This window comes from Bos grunniens, chromosome 17, assembly GCF_055505025.1.
Source record: "Bos grunniens cultivar Pamir isolate PY7600 chromosome 17, Bosgru_T2T1.0, whole genome shotgun sequence".
Lineage (NCBI taxonomy): Eukaryota > Metazoa > Chordata > Mammalia > Artiodactyla > Bovidae > Bos > Bos grunniens.
Window position 1 is genome coordinate 2,915,932 of NC_141181.1, and position 23,847 is coordinate 2,939,778.

General features: G+C 41.2%; 1 protein-coding gene across 1 annotated transcript in view; it reads right to left on the reverse strand.

Annotated features, from left to right (window-relative positions):
* Positions 1-1,038: 1,038 nt before the first annotated feature.
* Positions 1,039-23,847, reverse strand: part of LOC147354926 (uncharacterized) — a 142,002-nt gene continuing 119,193 nt past the window's right edge. The window contains exons 5-6 of the mRNA XM_086349356.1: positions 3,317-3,406; positions 1,039-1,224 (exon numbers count right to left, since the gene is read on the reverse strand). Of these exons, the coding sequence (XP_086205482.1) occupies positions 3,400-3,406 (7 nt within the window). The 3' untranslated portion in view covers positions 1,039-1,224; positions 3,317-3,399. The remainder of the gene's footprint in view (positions 1,225-3,316; positions 3,407-23,847) is intronic.

Below are 23,847 nucleotides of genomic sequence, written 5' to 3' on the forward strand. Positions count from 1 at the left end.
GTCACTCATCTCATCCTCCAGGGACCTTCATCCTACAGAAGAATAAGTAACCAAAGCAAACAGGCAAGAACCTCTTGTGCCAAGGTGGACTCAGCAGCAGTGGAGCCAGTGGTAGGTAACCCAGGCACTGGGCCCAGAGTTTAGCCAGACTCAAACTCTCTCAGCATCTGTACGAGATTTCCTACACTCAGTCTTATGTCACCGGGAATATTGTCACAACTAACTATGTGGTTTAAGTATATTGGTTAAACTTTTCATGCCCTGGTCTAGTCATTTGTGGAATAGGTGACTGGTGATGACTCTACTCATCTCTTCACCTCCTGAACTTCCTGGAATTCAGTGTAGGAATAGCTCTGAATAGTCCTGCATGCCTCACCACCAAGTCAAGTATAAGACAACAAAATCTAAACTCTGTTTCCTTGGACTATGGTTTCTCCTACATTTGTGTTTACTTTTGTTGAAAGGGACCAGACTTCCTTATATGTCTATTATGGTTTCCAAATAACAATTTCTGGGTTTTGTTCTTTAAAAAAAAGTAAGGTGAGGCTTAACTATAATTTAGTGAAGTATTTTGCTTTATAGTTTAAATGGAACAATTTTTATATTTTTTCAAAATTTGTGAGGATGCCACAAATATGTTAAAATTGTATAAGAGATTGATAGACTGCTTGTTTGTACCTGAACTTAAGCTGTATATTTATGCATGAAGATTACTTGGAATAGATAATAATATGTATAAACAACATTTTAAAGGAAGAGGAAGAAAATCTTTAAACAAATGACAAGATTAACAGAGTTTGGATTTGGGTATCCAAGAGGGATACTCTAAAAGTTAATATATTATTAAACAAATCACAGCTTATTAAGGTTTTAAAGTATATGCTTTACAGAATTAAAGAACATCTTTATCAAATGCCTAGAGGAGATATCTTTCAACCTTCTTGTCTGTCTTATGTTAAACCATTACTGTTTACAGTTCTGTGTTAAAAATCACTTGCTGTCTTCTACCTTCCAATGATCCCATTATTAATACTGGTATTCAGTCCACCAAGCTGATGTTTATTTATAATGCATACATCCTTTTACCTTGGATTCGATTTTGCCTTTGTACTAAGAAACAGTAAGTTTCTCAGGGCCAAAGCTCTTTTATCCATCTGCCAATGACTTGAAATCAGGAACACCTTTTATTTGGAAGTCTAATACCGTTTGTCCAAGCGCTTTGCCCTGTTGAACAAAACAAATGGAAAAGTTCTAAATGTTTAGAGGACTCTATTATAGGTACTAGTTTTCATGTCACAGAGCTTTAAAAAGTTACTTCAGTGGAGGACAGAGGAGCCTGGCATGCTGCAATCCATGGGGTCACAAAGAGTTGGATATGACTTAGCAACTAAACAACAAGTTAACTTCATAGTGGTGACCCCCCATGTTGAGATTCTCATTATGTGATAGCATAACCTCTCACTGGAGCATAGCTCTACAGACACAAGGCCTGTTCATTCAGTGGTGTTGTCAAACACCTCCTGCCAAGTCAACTCATAGTATGTGCTCCATAAATACATGAATCAATGTATAGTCTGGTAAAAAAAAATAAATAAATAAAAAGTTACTTCTATTTAAATAATTTGGATAAATAAGATTTTATTTGATATACTGACAATTACGAAATTTCAGAAATGGATACTAAGGGTACACAGTTACAAATATATTACTTGATAGATGAATTCTAGATGAAGCACAAATAAAAGAACTTTATGTGAGTAAAGGAGATACAGTTCCTGAATCAGAAAAGCTTAATGCTTATATAGGAATGTACTAGTTACAAGAACACAATAGAGAAGGAAAAATCCAAGAGGAAAATAAGAATCACATACAGAGCAAAATGCACAGGTAAACGTACAAGTAAACTGAGCACATAAATGAACTGAAATATCTTCCTTCTGCTGGTGACTCGCCATATGAGTAGAAGCTTTTTTAATTTCATCAATGATAACTGCAAGTTATCAGCTCAGAAAAAAATCATGGCTGAAGATGTGAGCTATTTTTATCAACTTTACAATCTTTTCTTTTATCTGATGACTACAGTTTAACATGATTTCTTGAACTTCAGAGGGTTCAAATGATTGATTAAAAGACAGCAGAACTACAGAGAAAGATAACTTATGTACTTCTGGCCTTTTAAATTTTGGACAGAATAAAATTATTTCTATGATTTTTTTTTTTCAGCTGAAGCAGACAAAACTTTTATTAAACAGACAGCAGATAATACATTCCTGAGATGTGGGAGCAGGCTGACCTTGGAGTGGCTCTTAACGTATTTTAATTTGAGATACTGATTAAGTATGTGATGTGGAAGGTAATATGAAAGATATAGAGGAGAATAACGATCATTCACTTTAAAAAATTCTGTTTCAGGCAAGTTCTATTGAGAACATTTTTTCATATATTTAATGCCTCAGAATCATTTTAGGAGCTATTTACAAAGCAGGATCGTGAGCCCTACATTAAGAGCTTCTAAGTGAGCAGGTCTGTGGTGGAGTCAGGAATCTTCATTCTAACAAGCATCCCAGGTGATTCTGAGGCAGGGAGTTCTCAAACCTTGGAGATCGCTGACATTTCTTCTTCCTTACAATTCTGCTAAACCTTGAGTCAACACCAAAGGTAATGACGCCAGGTGACGTTAACAGTGGAGTCCAAATGGTAAGGCACGACCCCCAAGACACACACACGCACACACACACACACGTGAGAACCTAAAGATACTCCCACTAAAAGCATACTGTAATAACATATTTATTAGAAATTACATAGTCACCACCAGTTGTCAATAATAAGTAAGACCTTTTATTTGAAGTAAAAGTTTCAAAATAAGAGGCAAAATTTAGAGCTGAGTTAAAGCTACTTGACTTTAATTCCTTCCTGGGATGACCCGGGCATGTTTCAACCAGGCATGTTTCAGGTCCAGATTCTGGACCTGATAATAAGATAATAACTTTCTTAACCTCAAATAATGGCTCTTAACCTATAGAATACTAAACACTCTTCAGTTTCAAGATTAAGTCATATATGAATTATTATCTTAAACATTGTTTAAATTTTCTCTTTTGTTATATGGTCTTCAAATGGTCTAAAACAATGCTCACTAAAATGAAGACGATTATGCTTCCCTAAGAAGTTATCAAAAAGACTTCATTCCTCATTCTGAACTAAGAGCTCTATAGTATTAGATTGTTTTATAGAAGCCTATTGATACAGACTGCTGTCAGCAACACATGGGGAAAGATGGAAAAGAGAAAGCGTTCGTTGCTCAGATACTCACCTGTGAGTCACTTCTCAGTAAAGCAGTGCCTCCACCGCCGAGGGAAGCTTCCAAACCAAGTTTAACACGTACGTTCCTGGCAATTAGTATCTACAGAATTAAAAACAGAAAAGATCAATTATAACAAGTTTTACCAAATATAAGAACTGCTGAAGGAAGTATCAACCTCCTAAAGAAACCCTACAAGTCAGTCCTTGGGCAGCTGTGAAAAATTAAAGTTGGAGGTTTAAACGTAAGGATGAGTGTAAGCCTTTTATTCAAAATGCAGTGAGTGAAACACAATGGAGTATTACTCAGCCATTAAAAAGAATACATTTGAATCAGTTCTAATGAGGTGGATGAAACTGGAGCCTATTATACAGAGTGAAGTAAGCCAGAAGGAAAAACATAAATACAGTATACTAACACATATATATGGAATTTAGAAAGATGGTAACAATAACCTGGTGTACGAGACAGCAAAAGAGACACTGATGTATAGAACAGTCTTATGGACTCTGTGGGAGAGGGAGAGGGTGGGAAGATTTTGGAGAGTGACATTGAAACATGTAGAATATCATGTAAGAAACGAGTTGCCAGTCCAGGTTCGATGCACGATACTGGATGCTTGGGGCTGGTGCACTGGGACGACCCAGAGGGATGGTGTGGGGAGGGAGGAGGGAGGAGGGTGGAGGGTTCAGGATGGGGAACACATGTATGCCTGTGGCGGATTCATTTTGATATTTGGCAAAACTAATACAATTATGTAAAGTTTAAAAATAAAATAAAATTTAAAAAAAAAAAAAGAAAGAAACACTGAAGTCATTCACCTAGAATATTTTTACTCAGAAAAGAAAAGCACAATGTAAAGGAGAAAATAAACGCCTTTTTCTTTTAATTTGTACCTAATCACAAACTTCTAGAATAGTTGTAAAAATATGAATTCTCTCTATTTGTCACCCAGATTTTCTAAATCTTGTTTTATCCTTTCTTTTTCTTTCTCTTTGTGTATACACACACACACACACACACTCTCAAACAAATATGTATATTTTTTTCTAAATTGTTTGAGAATAAGTTGTAGGTATGATGCCCCCCACTTTTTTTTTTTTTTATTAAAGTCGCTTAGTTGCATCCGACTCTTTGCAACCCCATGAACTATACAGTCCATGGAGCTCTTTGGGCCAGAATATTGGAGTGGGTAGCCTTTCCTTTCTCCAGGTATGATGCCCTTTGACCTCTAAATTCTTTAGTGTGTTTCCTAAAAGTAAAAACATTCTCTTATTTATCAGTATAATTATCAAAATCAGAAAATTAACATTTTTATAATTATCTAAACTATAAATTTATTCAGAATTTTCCATTGCTGCAGTGCTGCTGCTGCTAAGTCACTCGTGTCCGACTCTGTGCTACCCCATAGACGGCAGCCCACCAGGCTCCCCCGTCCCTGGGATTCTCAAGGCAAGAACACTGGAGTGGGTTGCCATTTCCTTCTCCAGTGTGTGAAAATGAAGTACAATCTGCTACATTTCCAAATCACACAGCACAGCTGGCCCTTATGTTTGGTTGTCTCCTTTAATCTAGAACAATTCCTCAGTCTCTTTCCTTCTTGATACTGACATTTTTAAAGAAGGCAGGCCTGCTATGTCCATCAATTTGTTTTTGATGTTTCCTCATGATTAGGCTCAGGTTCTGCATTTAGGGGCAGGAATGCATAAGAGCGATACTGTCTTCTCATATAAGAGGGCATGTGGTGTTGATCTGTCCCATTACCAGCAAGAATGAGAAAAGCAGTGCTTGACATCTGGGATCTGAGGATGCTACCAGCTAGGCCTTGGTGTTGCTAGGAGATAACCGGTACTCACAACCTGGCTGAGGTGTTTTATTGCACATAAACTATTTTCCAGAATGTCAGTATTAGTCAAGGCTACTCCAAGACCTGTGACAAGAACCCTCCATTATCATGCCTGAGCAGAGACAAAACAATGAATACTGTCATCATTATACAGGTGGTCAAACATCCCTCTACCCTAGCTGATATGTGCACCTGTGATTTCTTTATCAACTACAGCTCTAGTTTTAGTCTAGTCTTCCTTCCCTTTATATGATTTAATAAGATACCCAAGACAGAATTACCCCTGCTTCCTGAGAGATTCCAATCCCCAGTGCCAAAGATTTGATGCTTTTGAACTATGGTTCTGGACAAGACTCTGGAACGTCCCTTGGATTGCAAGGAGATCAAACCAGTCAATCCTAAAGGAAATTGACCCTGAATATTCACTAGAAGAACTGACACTGAAGCTGAAGCTCCAATACTTTGGCCACCTGATGGGAAGAGCCAACACATTAGAAAAGACTCTTATTTTGGGAAAGATTGAGGGTCAGAGGAGAAGGGGGTGACAGAGGATGAGATGGTTGGATGGCATCACTGACTCAATGGACATGAGTTTTAGGAAACTTTGGGAGATGTGATGGACGGGAAAGCCTTGTGCACAAAGAATAGGACATGACTTAGCAACTGAACAAACCACTTCCTAATCCTTCTCCCAGATGACCTAACAGACCCAAAGTCTGAGTCCACACGCATACCCTCTCATTGAGAGGCCCCAGGGTTTCCCATGGTGTGCACTTGCCCTCACTGCTTGTTCAGTTATAAGTGTGTTCCAGTAGTGTTAGGCTGCAAGGCACTGACACTATTGATGACAACTTTGATCAAATGGTCTGGGTATGTTTGCCTCCTTTATCCATTGTAAGTTACTAATTTCCTTTTGCAACTAACATGTATCTTATAGGGTGATTCTTTGAGACTATATATATATATACCTTTTCCAATGAGTCAACTCTGGAGTTGGTGATGGACAGGGAGGCCAGGCGTGCTGCGATTCATGGGGTCGCAAAGAGTCGGACACGACTGAGCGACTGATCTGATCTGATATATACCTTGGTAATATCCAACTTTCTTTCATAGTTTTAGCATCCACTGATGATTCTTGCCTGAGTCAATTATTCCTAAGGTGATTGCTTGTAATATTGTGATTTATAATGTTATCAAACTCAGGTTTGACTGCTTGCTGCTCAAAAGCCAATACTCGAGAGAGGAGTGTTGATTGGGAAGGAAAAGTTGCTTCATTCAGGAGGCTGGCAAATTGGGGAGAAGACTGACTCTTGTCCAAACACCAACTCCAAAGATTTTGCTTGATATGAAACTTTTTAAAGGGAGAATCTTTTGGGGAAGGGGTCAGAGTTGTTGTCCTACTGTGTGCAAGTTGGTGGTGAGGTAATATGGCAGTGTTCCAGGAATCTTGTGCTTGGCCTGAAGTTACTGTCCTCCATGTGAGAGGAGGCCTTAGTTTCTGCTGAATAACTCAAATAAACTGTTACATATATTCTTTGAGGAAGAACCAGGACCCTACCCCAAGGCTGCACCATTGTTTCCTGATTGTTCCTTTCTTGTCTCTGCAGCCTCTCCCTTACTTAAGCAACTATTTGAATCTGCCCTTTGTAACTCAGAGAAGGTCAAAGAGGTTGAATGAAGCCTATTTTGTACAAGCAAGAAACAGGAGACACAGAAAGGATGTATAACTGGGAGACCCCACAGGATCCTGCTCTGTTTCAATCATAAGAAATATACATTTGGTCTTCCTCCCTGTTTCAGGCACAAAGCTTCTAAAACACTTGGAAGACCTTAAGTGCTAAGAGGGAGAAAGTTGTCTTTTGGTTTGTTAATAAGGTGACTTTTAGAAGAACCTGCCTGTCAGTGCAGGTTAAATGTAAGAGACATGGGTTCGATCCCTGGGTGGGGAAGATCCCTGCAGAAGCATGTGGCAACCCATTCTAGTATTCTTGCCTGGAGAATTCCACGGACAGAGGATTCTCGTGAGCTACAGTCCCTGGGTCGCAAACAGTCGGACATGGCTGAGCACATACACTCCACTCCACTCCAGATCACCTAAGAGTGGGAGCTGGTCACTAGAGGAGACAAACTCCAGGGTGAGTGGGTTAAAACTCTCAGTCCTACCCCCTGACCTCCAGGGATTGAAGACAGGTTTGTTGGACGTGGAATCCAACTGCCAAGTGGCCAATGATTTAATCAACCATGTCTGCGTAATGAGGGCTCCTTAAAAACTCGTAAGGACAGGGCTCAAGGGAGCTTCCAGGTTGGTGAACATGTGGAGATGTGGGGTGAATGGGTGCCCAGAGAGGGCAGGGAAGCTTTGTGCCCTTCCCCCACGCATTTCCCCCATCTGGCTGTTCCCAAGCTGTATCCTTCTGTAACAAACCAGTAATCTAGTGAGTAAACCTGTTTCCTGAATGCTGTGAACTACTCTAACAAACTATTTGAACCCAGTGTGTGGGGGGGGGGTGTCATGGGAGATTCTGGTTTATAGCCAGTTGGTCAGAAGCACAGGTGGCAACCTGGAATTGTGACTGGCATCTGAAAGGGGTGGAGGGAGTCTTGTGGGACTGAACCCTTAAACTGGAGTCTGATGCTATCTTAGGGTCAGGGAGGATAATAGCAGAACTGAGTCAAAGTGTAGGATACTCAATAGTCTAGAGAATTGGTGGTGGTGTGGGAACACCCTCCCAAGCTGAAATTCGGTCCAGGAACACAAAATAATGCCAAATGGTAATATTTCTATTTTCATCATTCTTTCTACAGCAAGGAGTTAGATTTCTATCATAAGGAAAAACTTTCCATTCTCTCCTATATATTAATATTGTTATGGACTTTATTGAATTTTTATTTTATTCAATGGGTTAAAATCCATAAATATTTAATTTATTTTGATAGTCAAATTATTCCAAGTTTGTCTTGTGTGAGCTCCTTCAGACTGGCCCAGTCCTTCTTTTGCTTTATCTCCACCATTCTTTGAGCACTTTTGTACTTTCTGCCACCAAAGATGTTCCAAGCTCATCTTTTTCTTCTCCACCCCAGTCCTACAAACACCATTTCTCACAACCTTTGTTCTAGTGTAGAATAATATTTAGAAATAAAAATCTGGACACTTGGTGTGTTCACCACTACTGGATTGTCACTGATTCCATACCCTCTCAGCTCACAGGAAAAGGAAGCAATTGTATATATACATGTATAGAAATGCAAAAAGGCAAACTAGTTGCCTGAGGAGGCCTTACAAATAGCTGAGAAAAGAGAAGTGAAAGGTAAAGGAGAAGAGGAAAGATATATCCATTTGAATGCAGAGGTAAGGAGAGCTTAGAAAGAACAGCAAGGAGAGATAAGAAAGCCATCCTAAGTGAACAGTGCAAAGAAATAGAGGAAAACAATAGAATGGGAAAGACTAGTGATCTCTTCGAGAAAATTAGAGATACCAAGGGAACATTGGGCTTCCCTGGTGGCTAAGACAATAAAGCGTCTGCCTGCAATGCAGAAGACCTGGATTCAGTCCCTGGGTTGAGAAGATCCCCTGGAGAAGGAAATGGCAACTTACTCCAGTACTCTTGCCTGAAAAATTCCGTGGACGGAGTAGCCTGGAAGGCTACAGTCCATGGGATCGCAAAGAGTCGGACACGACTGAGCAACTTCACAAGTGAACATTTCATGCAAAGATGGGCACAATAAAGGACAGAAATGGTATGGAACTAATAGAAGCAGAAATATTAAGAAGAGGTGGCAAGAATACATAGAACTATACAAAAAACATCTTAATGACCCAGATAACCATGATGGTATGGTCACTAACCTAGAGCCAGACATCTTGAAGTTCGAAGTCAAGTGGGCCTTAGAAAGCATCACTATGAACAAAGCTAGTGGAGGTGATGGAATTCCAGCTGATATACTTCAAATCTGAAAAGATGATGCTGTTAAAGTGCTGCACTCAGTATGCCAGCAAATTTGGAAAACTCAGCATTGGCCACAGGACTGAAAAAGTTCAGTTTTCATTCCAATCTCAAATAAAGGCAATGCCAAAGAATGCTCAAACCACCACACAATTGCATTCACCTCACACACTACCAAAGTAATGCTCAAAATTCGCTAAGCGAGGGTTCAACAGTACTTGAACAGAGAAATTCCAGATGTTTAAGCTCGATTTAGAAAAGGCAGAGGAACCGGAGATCAAATTGCAAGCATCCATTGGATCATAGAAAAAGTAAGAGAATTCCAGAAAAAATCTACTTCTGCTTCATTGACTATGCTAAAGCCTTTGATGTGTGGATCACAATAAACTGTGGAAAATTCTGAAAGAGATGGCAATACCAAACCACCTGACCTGCCTCTTGAGAAACCTGTATGCAGCTCAGGAAGCAGCAGTTAAAACTGGCCATAGAACAATGGACTGGTTCCAAATTGGAAAAGGAGTTTGTGAAAGCTGCGTATTGTCACCCTGCTTATTTAACTTATATTCAGAGTACATCATGAGAAATGCCAAACTGGATGAAGCACAAGATAGAATCAAGATTACCAGAAGAAATATCAATAACCTCAGATATGCAGATGACACCACCTTTATGGCAGAAAACGAAGAGGAACTAAAGAACCTCTTGATGAAAGTGAAAGAGGAGGGTGAAAAAGCTGGCTTAAAACTCAACATTTGAAAAACTAAGATCATGGCATCTGGTCCCATGGCAAATAGATGGTGAAACAATGGAAACAGTGACAAAGTTTGTTTTTTGGGGGCTCCAAAATCACTGCACACAGTGACTGCCACCATGAAAGTAAAATGCGCTTGCTCCTTGAAAGAAAAGCTACGACAAACATGGAAAGTGTATTAAAAAGCAAAGACATTACTTTGCCAACAAAGGTCAGTCCAGTCAAAGCTATGGTTTTTCCAGTAGTCATGTACACATGTGAGAGTTAGACCATAAAGAAAGCTGAGCGCCAAAGAATTGATGCTTTTGAACTGTGGTATTGGAGAAGACTCTTGAGAGTCCCTTGGACTGCAAGGAGATCAGTCCTGCATATTCATTGGAAAGACTGATGCTGAAGCTGAAGCTCCAATACTTTGGCTACCTGATGCAAAGAACTGACTCCTTAGAAAAGATCTGATGCGAAAAATTGAAGACAGGAGGAGAAGGAGACAACAGGATGAGATGGTTGGATGGCATCACTGACTCAATGGACATGAATTTGAATAAACTCTGGGAGTTGGTGATGGACAGGGAAGCCTGGCATGCTGCAGTCCATGGGATCACAAAGAGTCAGACACAACTGAGTGACTGAACAACAACAACAAATACACGCATACCCACACAAACATATATATACACACACATACCTAGAGACACACACAGATATTGTACTCTATGTATATTTCCTTTCTCTTTATATTTTAAAAATCATGAGTTTATCCTGATACCTCCAATTTAGCCACAAAAGGGTCTTTCTGGAGTTGGACTGCATTTTAAGTACACTCACCCATCATGAATAGGAGGTACAGAGCATGCCTTCAACAGTGGCAGCTGTAATCAGGGGGAGCATTTACAGGATAGTGATGCTATGGTCCTTGTGGGCATGCATCTCCAGTGCTGTGTGTTAGCAATCCCTCTGCCTAAAGCCCTGGTTAGAGTCTAGTGAGAGCCTGTTCTAGTCACCACTCTACAGATACTAGTCAGATTTCCCACATATCAGTAATGATGGTGCCTTCATATCAGCAATGTGCTTCCATCAATCGTAAATTGATTCCCTCCCCCCACCCACTGTTTAATTGACAGTTCGTTTGAAAAAGGTTTAGCCCATGGTAAAACTTGCATTTTAAAGTACAGAAACTTCCTTCCAATTTCTTTGCTACAGTTTCAGCACTAGCATAGCAAACTGCTGTCAATCTTAGAATTCAAAACTTTTTGCCAGGACACAAAGTTGGTGGTAGAAAAAAAAAATCCACATATGTAGCATATATCGAGTTACCATGAGGTTGGTATCAAGATGAATCTTTTTTCCTCTGAAATTTTTGTCCTTCAAACATTTGATCATGGACTAAACCAGGTACCATGAAGTATATAGTATACGCTGAAGTCAGAATATCCTTTTTTTTTGGACTTGAGGCATATGGGATCTTAGTTCCTCAATCAGGGATCCAACCTGTGCCCCTTACATTGGAAGTAGAAAGTCTTAACTGTTGGACCACCAGTGAAGTCCCATGAAGTCAGAATATCTTAGGAGACAGTCCACGAGTGTTCCAGGGAAGATTTACTAGTGACCTCAAGACAAAGTTATATTGTATCTTCTGTGCAGTGTTCACTGCACTTAGAGCACAAGGGGAACATATATGTACACACACATATCATATTAACAGTGTGGACTAATGGACTGTTTATATATGTGTATATTTATGTTTATTGTACTTGTATGGAAATACTTCAGATAAGATCAACACTGTCCAGAGCAGTGTGAGAAGTATATTGTGACCAGGATGTGGATCTGTGAAAGGAGTTGCGGCAAAAAAAGAGGAAATTCAATGGTAAAGAAAAGGTAGCTGACCTCCTTGCATGTAGTAGATATACTGTCATTTAGTAACAAAATATTTTCCTTTACTTATGATATGTTAAACATTGTTTTGATTGATTTATTGAATAATAACATGAAAACAAATGAATATAATTGAAGCTACGCAAGGATGCATAGTAAAATAAAATTATTATGGAAGTAGAACAAATATGCTGATGGCATGCACAGGCATCAATATAAGAATTTATACATTCAAAATTTGTTCTGGGATTAAGACTCAGAGAAGCCAGCTTCATCATCAATGGCTTGAAAATAACTTTTTTGATCTTGCTTTGATACCTGCATGCAGGATACTTCGTGTTAATCACAAGATTGGTGTCAGGAGATTTTTTTTTTTCTCTCTTAAACTTACCTTTGAGGAGCTGAAACAACTAGACTTTGATTTTCTTTTCCACTATGCAACTTCAGTGACCAAATTTCATTAGAATTAAATGCATTTATTATTACTCAAATTAATGAATAAAAGGAATGTTTAAGAGCAATTTCTAAATGTTATTTTAAACAAAGATTAATTTTAAGTAGGAGAACCTGCCCTAGGTTACTATTTCCTTTGTAAGTTGATGACTGTTAGTATATATAACCAGGTGGAATGTAGGCTTAATGAGAAGATTGTAAATTATATGAGAACTGTTATTAATCATGCTTCTATAATTACTGAAATTATATTCACAGAAAAAGTCTGCTAGTGAATTTCAGGTGATACAGAATTCTCCCCAGACTTTTCTCATTCATTTCTTTATTTACTAGACAAATACTTCTAAGCAGGATGTATACTAGTCTTCCATAACAACCCAGGGCAGTGTGTGACTAGAGAATAATACAAGATCTTTTAGGAGCTCAAAGAAGGATGAAATGCTGGCCAAGACTGGTTTTTATTATGTAAAGTGGAACCAATTTAAGCACAACAGTGCTAGGTCAGGGCACTAGCCCCAGAGCCATGTGCACCACCCAACTCATCATACTTTAGAAACATCAATGTCCAACTAAAATAGGGGAGGGACACCTCATTGCAGAGAGGGAAATTGTGAATAAGATCAACAATTTATCTACAAAAACAGATAACCAAACTTCAGATAACTAATAATCAAGATACCAGTCTTAATATTTATTTATTTTTTTGTGTGTGTGTAAATTTCTCTTTGTATTTTATTTTTTTTCCAACTACAATTTTATTTTATTTTTAAACTTTACAAAATTGTATTAATTTTGCCAAATATTAATCTTAATATTTAAAAACTATAAAAATATTTTACCAGAGACTTGAAAAACATAAGTTTCAGTATCTTGTTCAAAGTAGCATCAAACTAAGGTCATGATACCCACACTAATAAATTTTGGATCACTTTAAACATGTCAGTTCTGGATCAAGGCAAAGCCTCAAACCCACACGTGCCACACATCTCCTTATCTCAGAAACATCAATGTCCAGCTCTGCAAAAAGAAATGCTGTAGAGGAGAGAGTCTGTCACCTGGCTACAGAGAGGAAGACTACGAGGGCAGTTTCCTGGTAAGGTCAGGCAAGGGGTGGAGGGCAGACCGGGGAGCTAAACTGCCTGGGTTTGAATCACGGTCAATAACTGTGACCTCCAATGCATTATTTATCACTGCATGATGTACTTCCCACCTAGTATCATGAGAAACTTGTGAGACAGAATAACTGAATTTAAAAGTGCTGAAAAAGCCCTGAGTAGATCAGATAGCCTTTCACTTAATAACACCCGTTGAATGAATTGTTATAGTTCAATATGTGTTTAAACTGTGACTTTCTCTCTGGAATAAAGAATGCTTTATCAAGTAGTTAACATCTTCCATTTTGGGGGTGTTTTAGTTCTGCAAAAGAGCTCAAAGGTGTTTAATATGTATCCGCTGAGGTTGAATTAGGACCCTGTCCCAAGGCTGCACTATTGTTTTTAGACTGATCCTCCCTTGTCTCTGTATCACCTCCCTTCCTTGATTAGCAGCTGTTTGACTCTGCTCTTTGGAATTCAGGGAAGGTCATGGAGGCTGGAGTCTATTCCCTACAAATAAGAAAATGGGGACACAGAAAGTCTTCCATGCCCTGGAGCTCCACAGGGTCCTGCTGGTTTCAACACTATGTAGATTACTAAATTCAGTTTGCATTTCTACAACTGGAGAGGGATGTGGGCAGCTGGTAGAAAAAATGGAAGAGAACAACAGAGTAATGAAAGATTTACAGAGTAAATTTTATAAAAAGCTAAGGAAATTCATGTTATTTAGCTATGAGGAAATAATCTAATAAATTAGTGTCACTCAACAGGGATTACCCGCTGATCAGTTCCACAGAAATAAGGGTATAGGTGATTTGCTGTAAAGTGTATCCAGAATTACTTGTTAGAGATCAGAAAAACAGAAAGCATTGCAAAGTAGTGCTACTCAAGCAGTGATCTGTGGCCAGGGGGCATGTGAATAGCCTGGGAGCTATTAGAACTGCATATTCCAATCTTATCCCCAGACCTATAGAATCTGGATGTGGGTGGAGTGTGGGCAAGCTGGTAATCAGCTTTAACGAGCCCCCAGTCAATTCTGTGACTCTGATACAAGTTCAAGTTTCTTAAAATCTTCCTAGGAAGAGTATGCATTTAAAATACTCCTCAGAGAAGGTGGGCTTTTATTCCCCTGGAGACTGCTAACCTGAATAGTAATCTGACTGCCCACCCCTGCACTGTGCCCATCCCAGGGAGCACACCTCACCAAAGCCTTCAGACTTTACCGCCCTCACTACTACGTGATACAGAGCAGCGCCAAGTTCTCACCCTGACAGCTCTGCCCATGAAAGGATTTGGGGAAAGTGAAGGTGATGAAAAGAAGATATGATAGAGAAGGGCAAAATGGCAGGAAGATAAACTGTGAACAAAAGTAGGGAAACACATCAGAAAACAGTCAGAATAAGAAGTATGAACGTGAGAATTTAGGAAGTAAGAGTGGAGATCCTATGTCAAGTCAGAGTTGAGTTCAATAAGGGAAGGAAGGAGGTGGGAGATGATTTGTGAGGGAGTCGCTGCCAGGTGACAGGAGTCAGTGTGTAAAAAGTACAGAAGTGCTTGGTAAGTGGACACTGCCAAGGGCTAGTCATGACCATGACTGCACCCAAGAGAAGCAAGGTGGATGAACAAGAGTTAAGAAACCACATGAGCTATGTTCCAGAGGAACAGAGGGCAGCCTGCTGTGAAGTTCAGTGATGAGCCAGAGGACCTCTGCAGTCTTTCAGTTAATGCTGATTACAGGACTGGTGTGTTATACACCATGCACACACACGCTATCGTGTATGTATATATAATTAGCTAGAAATACCTGTGGTATTTATTACTTTTTTTGTAAATGAATAGGTATTTTTATTGGTATGTCTAGGCCATTTGCTTCAAAAAATTGTCTTTAAGTTACATGAAGGATAATTTTAAAAATAAATATTTATAGAGTGGCATTGCTACTAACAAATTCTTTAAAATTTTTGTCTTACAATGCAACATAACTTAAATTTGACAAAGCTCATAAAAATAGAAAAGTCCTCTGTTTTGGCTGACCGAGCATATCTGCACACAATGGGGTGCCTTCATAATTACTTCCTTTAATGTGCTGAGCTTAGTTTCAGTATTCATTAGAGATCAGACTTCCAAGTTAATTTCCTGTTAGTTTTGGCTAAATTATTATTGGTGAGTTATATGGAAAAATAGACCATATCAATTGATTATATGTAGTTTCTGGAAAGCATTAAATGAAAACACAAGAAAGAAAATGTCTCTGCGTGGAATTAGAATAGCAACAACAGATGATCAGACTAAATCTCGGAACACACTAGTGACATTCAGCCCTCTCATTGGCTGGTGTAGGTAACGACTGGCACCATATGGGTTTGCTCAAAGCAACAAGAAACAATTTAAACTCTTTCCCTCTTCGTGAAGTTACCAGATGGCCCCAAGGTAGAAGTACATGATTTTTCTCTAATTTTAGTTATACAAAAAATAAAAAATCTTAAATTTAAATATATTGCAACTTTCACAATTTCATCATGATTGAGCACACCTAAGAAATGGTGTGTCACACAAAGAAAATACTCACCTCTTAGAAATCAGTCTAAACATTGAGTTATTTGAATATATTCAAAGAGATGTTTTGTATAGTATGTCCAAACTATTCTACTATGGTGAGTTTATTAGGAAGAATGATGAACTAAGTCCTTTGTTCTCAGGAAAATTTCAGCACTGTTCTGTGTGTGTGTGTGTGTGTGTGTGTGTGTGTGTTTGGTGAGGGGTATGGATGCGTTGTGGTATTGCTGACCAGAAGGTAAGCCATGTGGTGGCCACGTGCTTCTCTAGGTAACAAAATCAGAAATGGCTTTTCTAGTTTTACACATTTCCTAGAATTTAGTTCTTCAAAGTACAGATTTCAAGATTAGCCAAATACTAATAATGACCATACTATTTTTAAAGTATGGTATTCTGGAGCAATATTTAAATTCAGCACTCCATGCTGTTGGTGCTCCTGAGCCCAACTGCCAACCTGATTAGGAAAATCTGTTAATGAGCAGAAAGTTGGAATTACACAGGGTAATTATTTTTTCAGCCCCTAGTGCAAATAGCTTTAAATCTCAGGATATCATTGAAAAGGCCCTACGGCGAGTCCACATTTACTGGCCAAGGTGGCACAGACTGCTGCTGGCGCTGTGGGGTGGATTTTCTTGACTGCCTTGACGGCACATAAGGATAGAGCCCTCTGTGTAAGTGGACAAACTGCAGAGAGGAGGAGAGCTAGAGCAGCGGGTAGACATGCTGGAGCGAAAGATGCGGGGAACCCAGTGGCTTGCAGAGTGAAGTAATGAGTGACGATGACAAGGAACATTGTGAGACCATGGGCCCCCGCTTGGCAGCAAGGCCCATTGTGCAGCAAAAAGTGGAGCCTGAGCAGCCCATGACCAAGGTGGGCATCCTCAAGGGGGCCCTGGTGTGACTGAGTTCACAACGTATCGACCATCTACTCAGGTGGAGTTGGTCGACTTGGGTAAGCAGTTTTAGCCAAAGCAAGGGGAACCCTTGGAAGCTTGCTTTTTGTGACTCTGGGACAGAGAGTTGGGCCAGGTGCCTGGGGGGTTTGGGGAATCCTTACTGAGAGAAGTAGAGGGATGACATGCAAGACACCGTTTGGAAGTGTGAAGATCCCGAGCCAGCAGGGGTCCCATCCGGTTACATGGATGCAAACATGAGCTGGTTTTCTGGCAGCGGGAGTTGACAGAAATGAAACTGATAGACAGCCCAATGCAGTGCTCCTAGAGCTATGGAGGCAACTGAGACTGGAGCAGCAGTTTACCAAGTTTGGGAAGCACCCACAGAAATACAGTTGGATCAGTTAAAAGATTACATGGTGCCCAAAGACGTTCCTTTCGGTGATGCCCTTTTCTGCTTTGAATAGGGCTCAAACCAAGGTGCCCTCTGGAAAAGCCCAAGCAGGGGCCAGAGACCCCAGGTAGAACTTGCAATTCACTGGTCACTATGTACAGAGAGTAACGGCCCTGGTTGACACTGGTGCTGAGTACAGCTTTGTTGACCGCAAGCTGGGGCCGTATCCCAGACCTAGGGCATACACTGATGGCTACGGTGGCCAAACGGTTAAGAAAACGGCTGTGTTCTACATTTAGTAGATCTGTATACTGCAACAGCTGTGTCCTGGGATGTGCTACTAACCTGATTCCCTTGGAAATTTAGAACAGCATTGAAAGCATTTGGAATCATGTGGGCAGACTCTGAATGTCACAAAAATCCCCTCTTTGAAGGGGTGGGCCTGGAGCTTGTGTGTGGAGGGGTGGTTTGCAGGTCCTTAGTAAAAAGCCCTGCAGGGGTGGAGCTGTCCCTGTGGAGGCTTTCGTGCAGTTTCACAAGGACCGCTGGTAGACTGGACTTGGCCATGGACGATAAAGGCACTCCACATGCAGTGGGTGGCTCTTCTCTAGCCTGGTAAGGGCAAGGACTGGAACATGAGTTTCAGATGATACCTGATATTGGGTTTTGCTGTGTATTGGGGATGTAATTGTTTGTTTTTGTAGCTGCTTCTGTTACAAGATATAAATACAAGGGTCAGAGTTACTTGCCAAGAGAACACTGTGGAAGATGGATTGGGGTAGACTGCGAGGTGAGAGACCCTGAAGGTGTGGAATGTAGGGAAAGAGCAAATTAGCCAAGATGGTGTGCTCAGGCTCTCTCGCTCCACATCCTCTTGCTCTCGCCCCATATTTTGCAGATACATGGTTTTGTAACAGCTGAGGTCACTTACAGCACTGCACATGTGCATCACGATGCACCCACTTGGCCGCAGGCTACTTTTGTTCTGTAAGCTATAAGCTCCCCTGAAATAGCCCTCGTGACTATGTTATGGCTGCGTCATGGTGGGGAGGCCACGTCACGCTGCAGAGGCTGCGTGACGGTGGGGAGGCTGCGTTATGGCTGCGCCTGCTGGGTCCACCACACAAGGAGAGACTACAGCATGCCTGCTGCTACTACAACTGTTGTGCCAGCCGCAGAAAATAAACGTGTCTGCAGTTCCTATGGCTCCTCACATTTTCTTCCCCGGCTTCTTGCCTACCTTGGGTTCAACAAACAGTGCACACAGTGAAATACAGCAAGACACCTGGTGTAGTCAGCAGGATCAGTGAGACATACGGTCTATTGCTCTTCAGTTTCTGTTTCAGTGACCATTCAATGTTGTAATAAAGTACATACTCTAAGAATACAATGGTTTCTTAAATATTCAGCGTTAAATGAAGTTAATCTGTGTGTAGATTTATGCCTCAGAGAAGGCAATGGCACCCCACTCCAGTACTCTTGCCTGGAGAATCCCATGGATGGAGGAGCCTGGAAGGCTGCAGTCCACCGGGTCGCTGAAGGTCAGACACAACTGAGCGACTTCACTTTCACTTTTCACTTTCATGCATTGGAGAAGGAAATGGCACCCCACTCCAGTGTTCTTGCCTGGAGAATCCCAGGGACGGGGGAGCCTGGTGGGCTGCCGTCTATGGGGTCACACAGAGTCGGACTGAGGTGTGTCCGACTGAGGTGTGATTGAGGTGACTTAGCGGCAGCAGCAGATTTATGCCTGCATATGGGTTTTTTCAGGAAATAGTTAACTAAAACACATGCTGTCCTGAGTAGAGACACCTAAACCCACCCATTCTTTACCTTAAACATTTAAGCAGATATGATATATTCATTTATCTCTAAGATTGTTTATAAGGTTTCTACCACTTCATCCCCACACTCTTGCCTGGAGAATCCCCTGGACAGAGGAGCTTGGCAGGCTACAGTCCAGAGGATCGCAGAGTCAGACCCAACTGAAGTGAGCTGGCACACATGCATACTAATTTTGTATGCTTTTCTTTCAAGGAGCAAGCATCTTTTAATTTCCTGGCTGCGATCACCATCCGCAGTGATTTTGGAGCCCAAGAAAATAAAATCTGTCATTGTTTCCACTTCTTCCCCAGCTATTTGCCATGAAGTGATTGGACTGGATGCCATGATCTTAGTTTTTTGAATGTTCCATTTTTAGCGAGCTTCTTCACGCTCCTCTTTCACCCTCAAGAGGCTCTTTAGTTCCTCTTCACTTTCTGCCATTAAAGTGGTGTTATCTCCATATCCAAGGTTATTGATATTTCTCCCGGCAGTCTTGATTCCAGCTTGTGCTTCTTCCAGCCCAGCGTTTCTCGTGATGTACTCTGCATATAAGTTAAATAAGCAGGGTGACGGTATATAGCCTTGATGTCCTCCTTTCCCAGTTTTGAACCAGTCTGTTGGTTCGAGTCCAGGTCTAACTGTTGCTTCTTGTCCTACATGCAGGTTTCTCAGGAGAGGTAAGGTGGTCTGGTAACCCCATCTCTAAAAATTTTCCACAGTTGGTTGTGATACACACAGTCAAAGGCTTTCACGTAGTCAACAAAGCAGAAGTAGATGTTTTGTTTTTTTAATTCCCTTGCCTTTTCAATGATCCAATGGATATTGGCAATTTTATCTCTGGTTTCTCTTCTTTTTCTAAATCCAGCTTATAAAACTGGAGGTTCTCAGTTCACACACTGCTGAAACCTAGCTTGGAGTATTTTGAGCCTTACTTTGCTAGTATGTGAAAAGAGTGCAGTTGTATGGTAGTTTGAACGTTCTTTGGAATCACCCTTCTTTGAGATTGTAATGAAAAGTGACATTTTTCCAGTCCTGTGGCCACTGCTGAGTTTTCCAAATTTGCTGGCATATTGAGTGCAGCACTTTAGCAGCATCATCTTTTAGGATTTGAAAGAGCTCAGCTGGAATTTCATCACCTTCACCAGCTTTGTTTGCAGTAATGCTTCCTAAGGCCCTCTTGACTTGACACTCCTGGATGTCTGGGTCTAGGTGAGTGACTGCACCATCATGATTATCTGGGTCATTAATACCTTTTCTGTATAAGCCTTATATGTATTTTTGCCACTTCTTAATCTCTTCTGCTTCTGCTGGTCCTTGCTATTGGGGATTCCCTAGTGGCTCAGTGGTAAAGAAACCATCTGCCAATGTAGGAGATGTGGATTCAATCCCTGGATCAGGAAGATCCTGTGGAGAAGGAAATAGCTACCTACTCCACTATTCTTGCCTGAGAAATCCCAAGGATAGGGAGTCTGGCAGGCCATAGTCCATGGAGGCACAAAAGAGTCAGACAGGACTCAGTGACTAAACAACAACAACAATGAACCAGTGGATGAAATTATCTGTCAGGCAGCTGGCAATCTGGCCTGGAGTTCAAGAGAAAAGGTTATGATTAGTTCTGTATGTAGGTTTGAGGATCATTTACTTAGTGGAAACTCCCATGGATGGAGGAGCCTGGTAGGCTGCAGTCCATGGGGTCGCTAAGAGTCGGACACGATTGAGCGACTTCACTTTCACTTTCCACTTTCATGCATTTGAGAAGGAAATGGCAACCCACTCCAGTGTTCTTGCCTGGAGAATCCCAGGGATGGGGGAGCCTGCTGGGCTGCCGTCTATGGGGTCATTAAGAGTCGGACACAACTGAACAACTTCTATTTCTACTTAGTTAAGAAGAAGGCTAAGGACAGTAAGTAGAGTGCAGCCAACATCTGTATCCAAGATAGGGGGAAATGATGAGGAAAAGGAGCCCCAAAGATGTACAGCCAGGATCCTGCACAAGTACAGCTAGGGAAATGTTAAAATGAAGCTCAAGAAAATGAAGATGCTCTTATGGTATGGCTGGCCCCAGTCTTCTTGGGGATATCAAGAAACAACTGAAGGAACAAGAAGAGAAATGATCTTTAGTTGGGTTTTCAAGGCTCCAGTTTTTTCAAAGAAATGCAAAGAATTTGAAGAGTGAGTGGTCTGGCAACTGATCATTGAGATAACCTTCAAGAGATCAGAATTGGGGAGTGGAAACCAGCTTATGAGGGATTTGGGAGTTGATAGATGATGAAGAAATTATATGAAGTGTTAATTTGAGGGGGTAAGTAGCAGGTACATCATGAGAAAAGCTGGGCTGGAAGAAGCACAGGCTGGAATCAAGATTGCTTGGAGAAATATCAATAACCTCAGGTATGCAGATGACACCACTCTTATGGCAGAAAGTGAAGAGGAACTAAAAAGCCTCTTGATGAAAGGGAAAGAGGAGAGTGAAAAAGTTGGCTGAAAGCTCAACATTCAGAAAACTAAGATCATGGCATCTGGTCCCATCACTTCATGGGAAATAGATGGAGAAAGAGTGGAAACAGTGTCAGACTTTATTTTGGGGGGTTCCAAAATCACTGCAGATGGCGACTGTAGCCATGAAATTAAAAGATGCTTACTCCTTGGAAGGAAAGTTATAACCAACCTAGATAGCATATGAAAAAACAGAGATATTACTTTGCCAACAAAGGTCTGTCTACTCAAGGCTATGGTTTTTCCAGTGGTCATGTATGGATGTGAGAGTTGGACTGTGAAGAAAGCTGAGCGTCAAAAAATTGATGCTTTTGAACTGTGGTTTTGGAGAAGACTCTTGAGAGTCCCTTGGACTGCAAGGAGATCCAACCAGTCCATTCTGAAGGAGATTAGTCCTGGGTGTTCATTGAAAGGACTGATGCTGAAGCTGAAACTCCAATACTTTGGCCACCTCATGCAAAGAGTTGATTCAGAAAAGACCCTGATGCTGGGAGGGATTGGGGGCAGGAGGAGAAGGGGACAACAGAGGATGCAATGGCTGGATGACATTACCGACTTGATGGACATGAGTGTGGGTAAACTCTGGGAGTTGGTGATGGACAGAGAGGCCTGGCATGCTGCCATTCATGGGGTGGCAAAGAGTCAGACACAACTGAGCAACTGAACTGAACTGAACTGAACTGAAGTAGCCGGTTTAAGAGTTTTTGTTTTTGCTTTTATTGAAATTGGGATGGAAAACTCAAGCACTTTTCTGAGGGGAAGAAGGAACTGGCAAGGCATTGAAGATGCAAGAGAGAGGGCTGGGATGGGATGGGGTGGAGCAGGGTGGGACCAATCAATACCTCCCATGGAGCTGTTGTTATCCTTAGCAAGATTTCTTTCTCTGAAAGGGCAGGAAAGAGACCAGGCTGGGCAGGTACAGACAGAGAATAGCAAAGGGAAAAGGGAAGGAATTTGATGAAGCTTTTGTTGAATAATAGGAAAAGTCTGAGTAAAGAAGAGTGTGAAATTATGGCAGAAATTAAGTGATTCTGAGAGCAGAAATAGTTTGGAATAGTTACTAGTGGGGATAGTTTGGGATAGTTACAGCTGAAAGTCAACCAGAGATCACTCCAAGTGTTGTCAATCGTGAGTGTGCTGGAAGAATTCTATGCCAGGTAACTCTTGGTTTTGTAGGACTGTAGCAACACTGGCTAATTTAGTCAATGCCAGGAATTTTCACCTGTGCTTGTGATAACCAAAACACATTCATGTTAATTTCTAAATGCCTTGAGTTAAGAATCACTTATCTGATGGCCTGAGATCACCGGAGAATCAAATCACACTGGATACAGCCTTTTCCCATAACACTTAGAAACCTAATATCAGAGTTCAGTAGTTTTAAAAGCTTTGATAAGGAGACAGTAACAGAAATATTCCTAGATTGCCCACTCCCCATTGATTGAGGATATTTATATCATTCCTGACCAACTGCCATAGATCTGTTTCCAGTTAGAGCAATTGCTAGTACACTCAGCATTTTAGAGCCAAATACAGTTGCACAGGAGATTAATTATTGCCAATTCAGAGACATTTTTATAGGCAACGTATGTCTAAGCCCTGATTCAAAGCCTGGTTTTATAAGCCTGGCCCTTGGCCCATGACGTGGCGGTGGGGAGCAACCAGAGTAAAAGTCCCGCAAAGGAGGCTTAAAGGAATCAGAACACTCAGCCTGGAGGAGACCCCTGCTGAGGCCTGCAGGCAGAGCACTGCTGTCCCCCGCACACAGGGCTCAGGGCTTGGGAGTGAAAATACAGCTCCTGATTTGTCCCCACAAACACATTCTAGAAACAAAGACATAGTAGCAGAGCCACCTGTGGAAGATTTGTGAGTCGGACACGACTGAGCGACTTCACTTTCATGCATTGGAGAAGGAAACAGCAACCCACTCCAGTGTTCTTGCCTGGAGAATCCCAGGGATGGGGGAGCCTGGTGGGCTGCCGTCTATGGCGTCACACAGAGTCGGACACGACTGAAGCGACTTAGCAGCAGCAGCAGCAGAAAGAGGGAAAGTCCATTTAACAGAGCTTATGGAAACAACTGAGAAGAACTAATACTCAGCATTAGCTCAGGGCAAGACCTCAGCTTCTGGTTATCTGGCTGTCTCAACATTCCTTAAGGAACTCCTGGTTCGCCTACTAACTCATCTGATCATGACCTTAGCCTTCCCTGAGCCTGTTCTGTTTGGCTAAGGCAATAGGTTTCAACATGCCAACAGCTTTGCCCTGTTTTGATCTGGTCTAATGGGTCATGGTCCTCTACTGAGACTTGCCCAAGGGATTCTTCAACTCAAGCCATTTCAAGTTCTCCTCCCACTCAAAACACCGATGGTGATCTGTCTGGTTTTGGTGCCTGCCTGACTTCATGGGAAATAGATG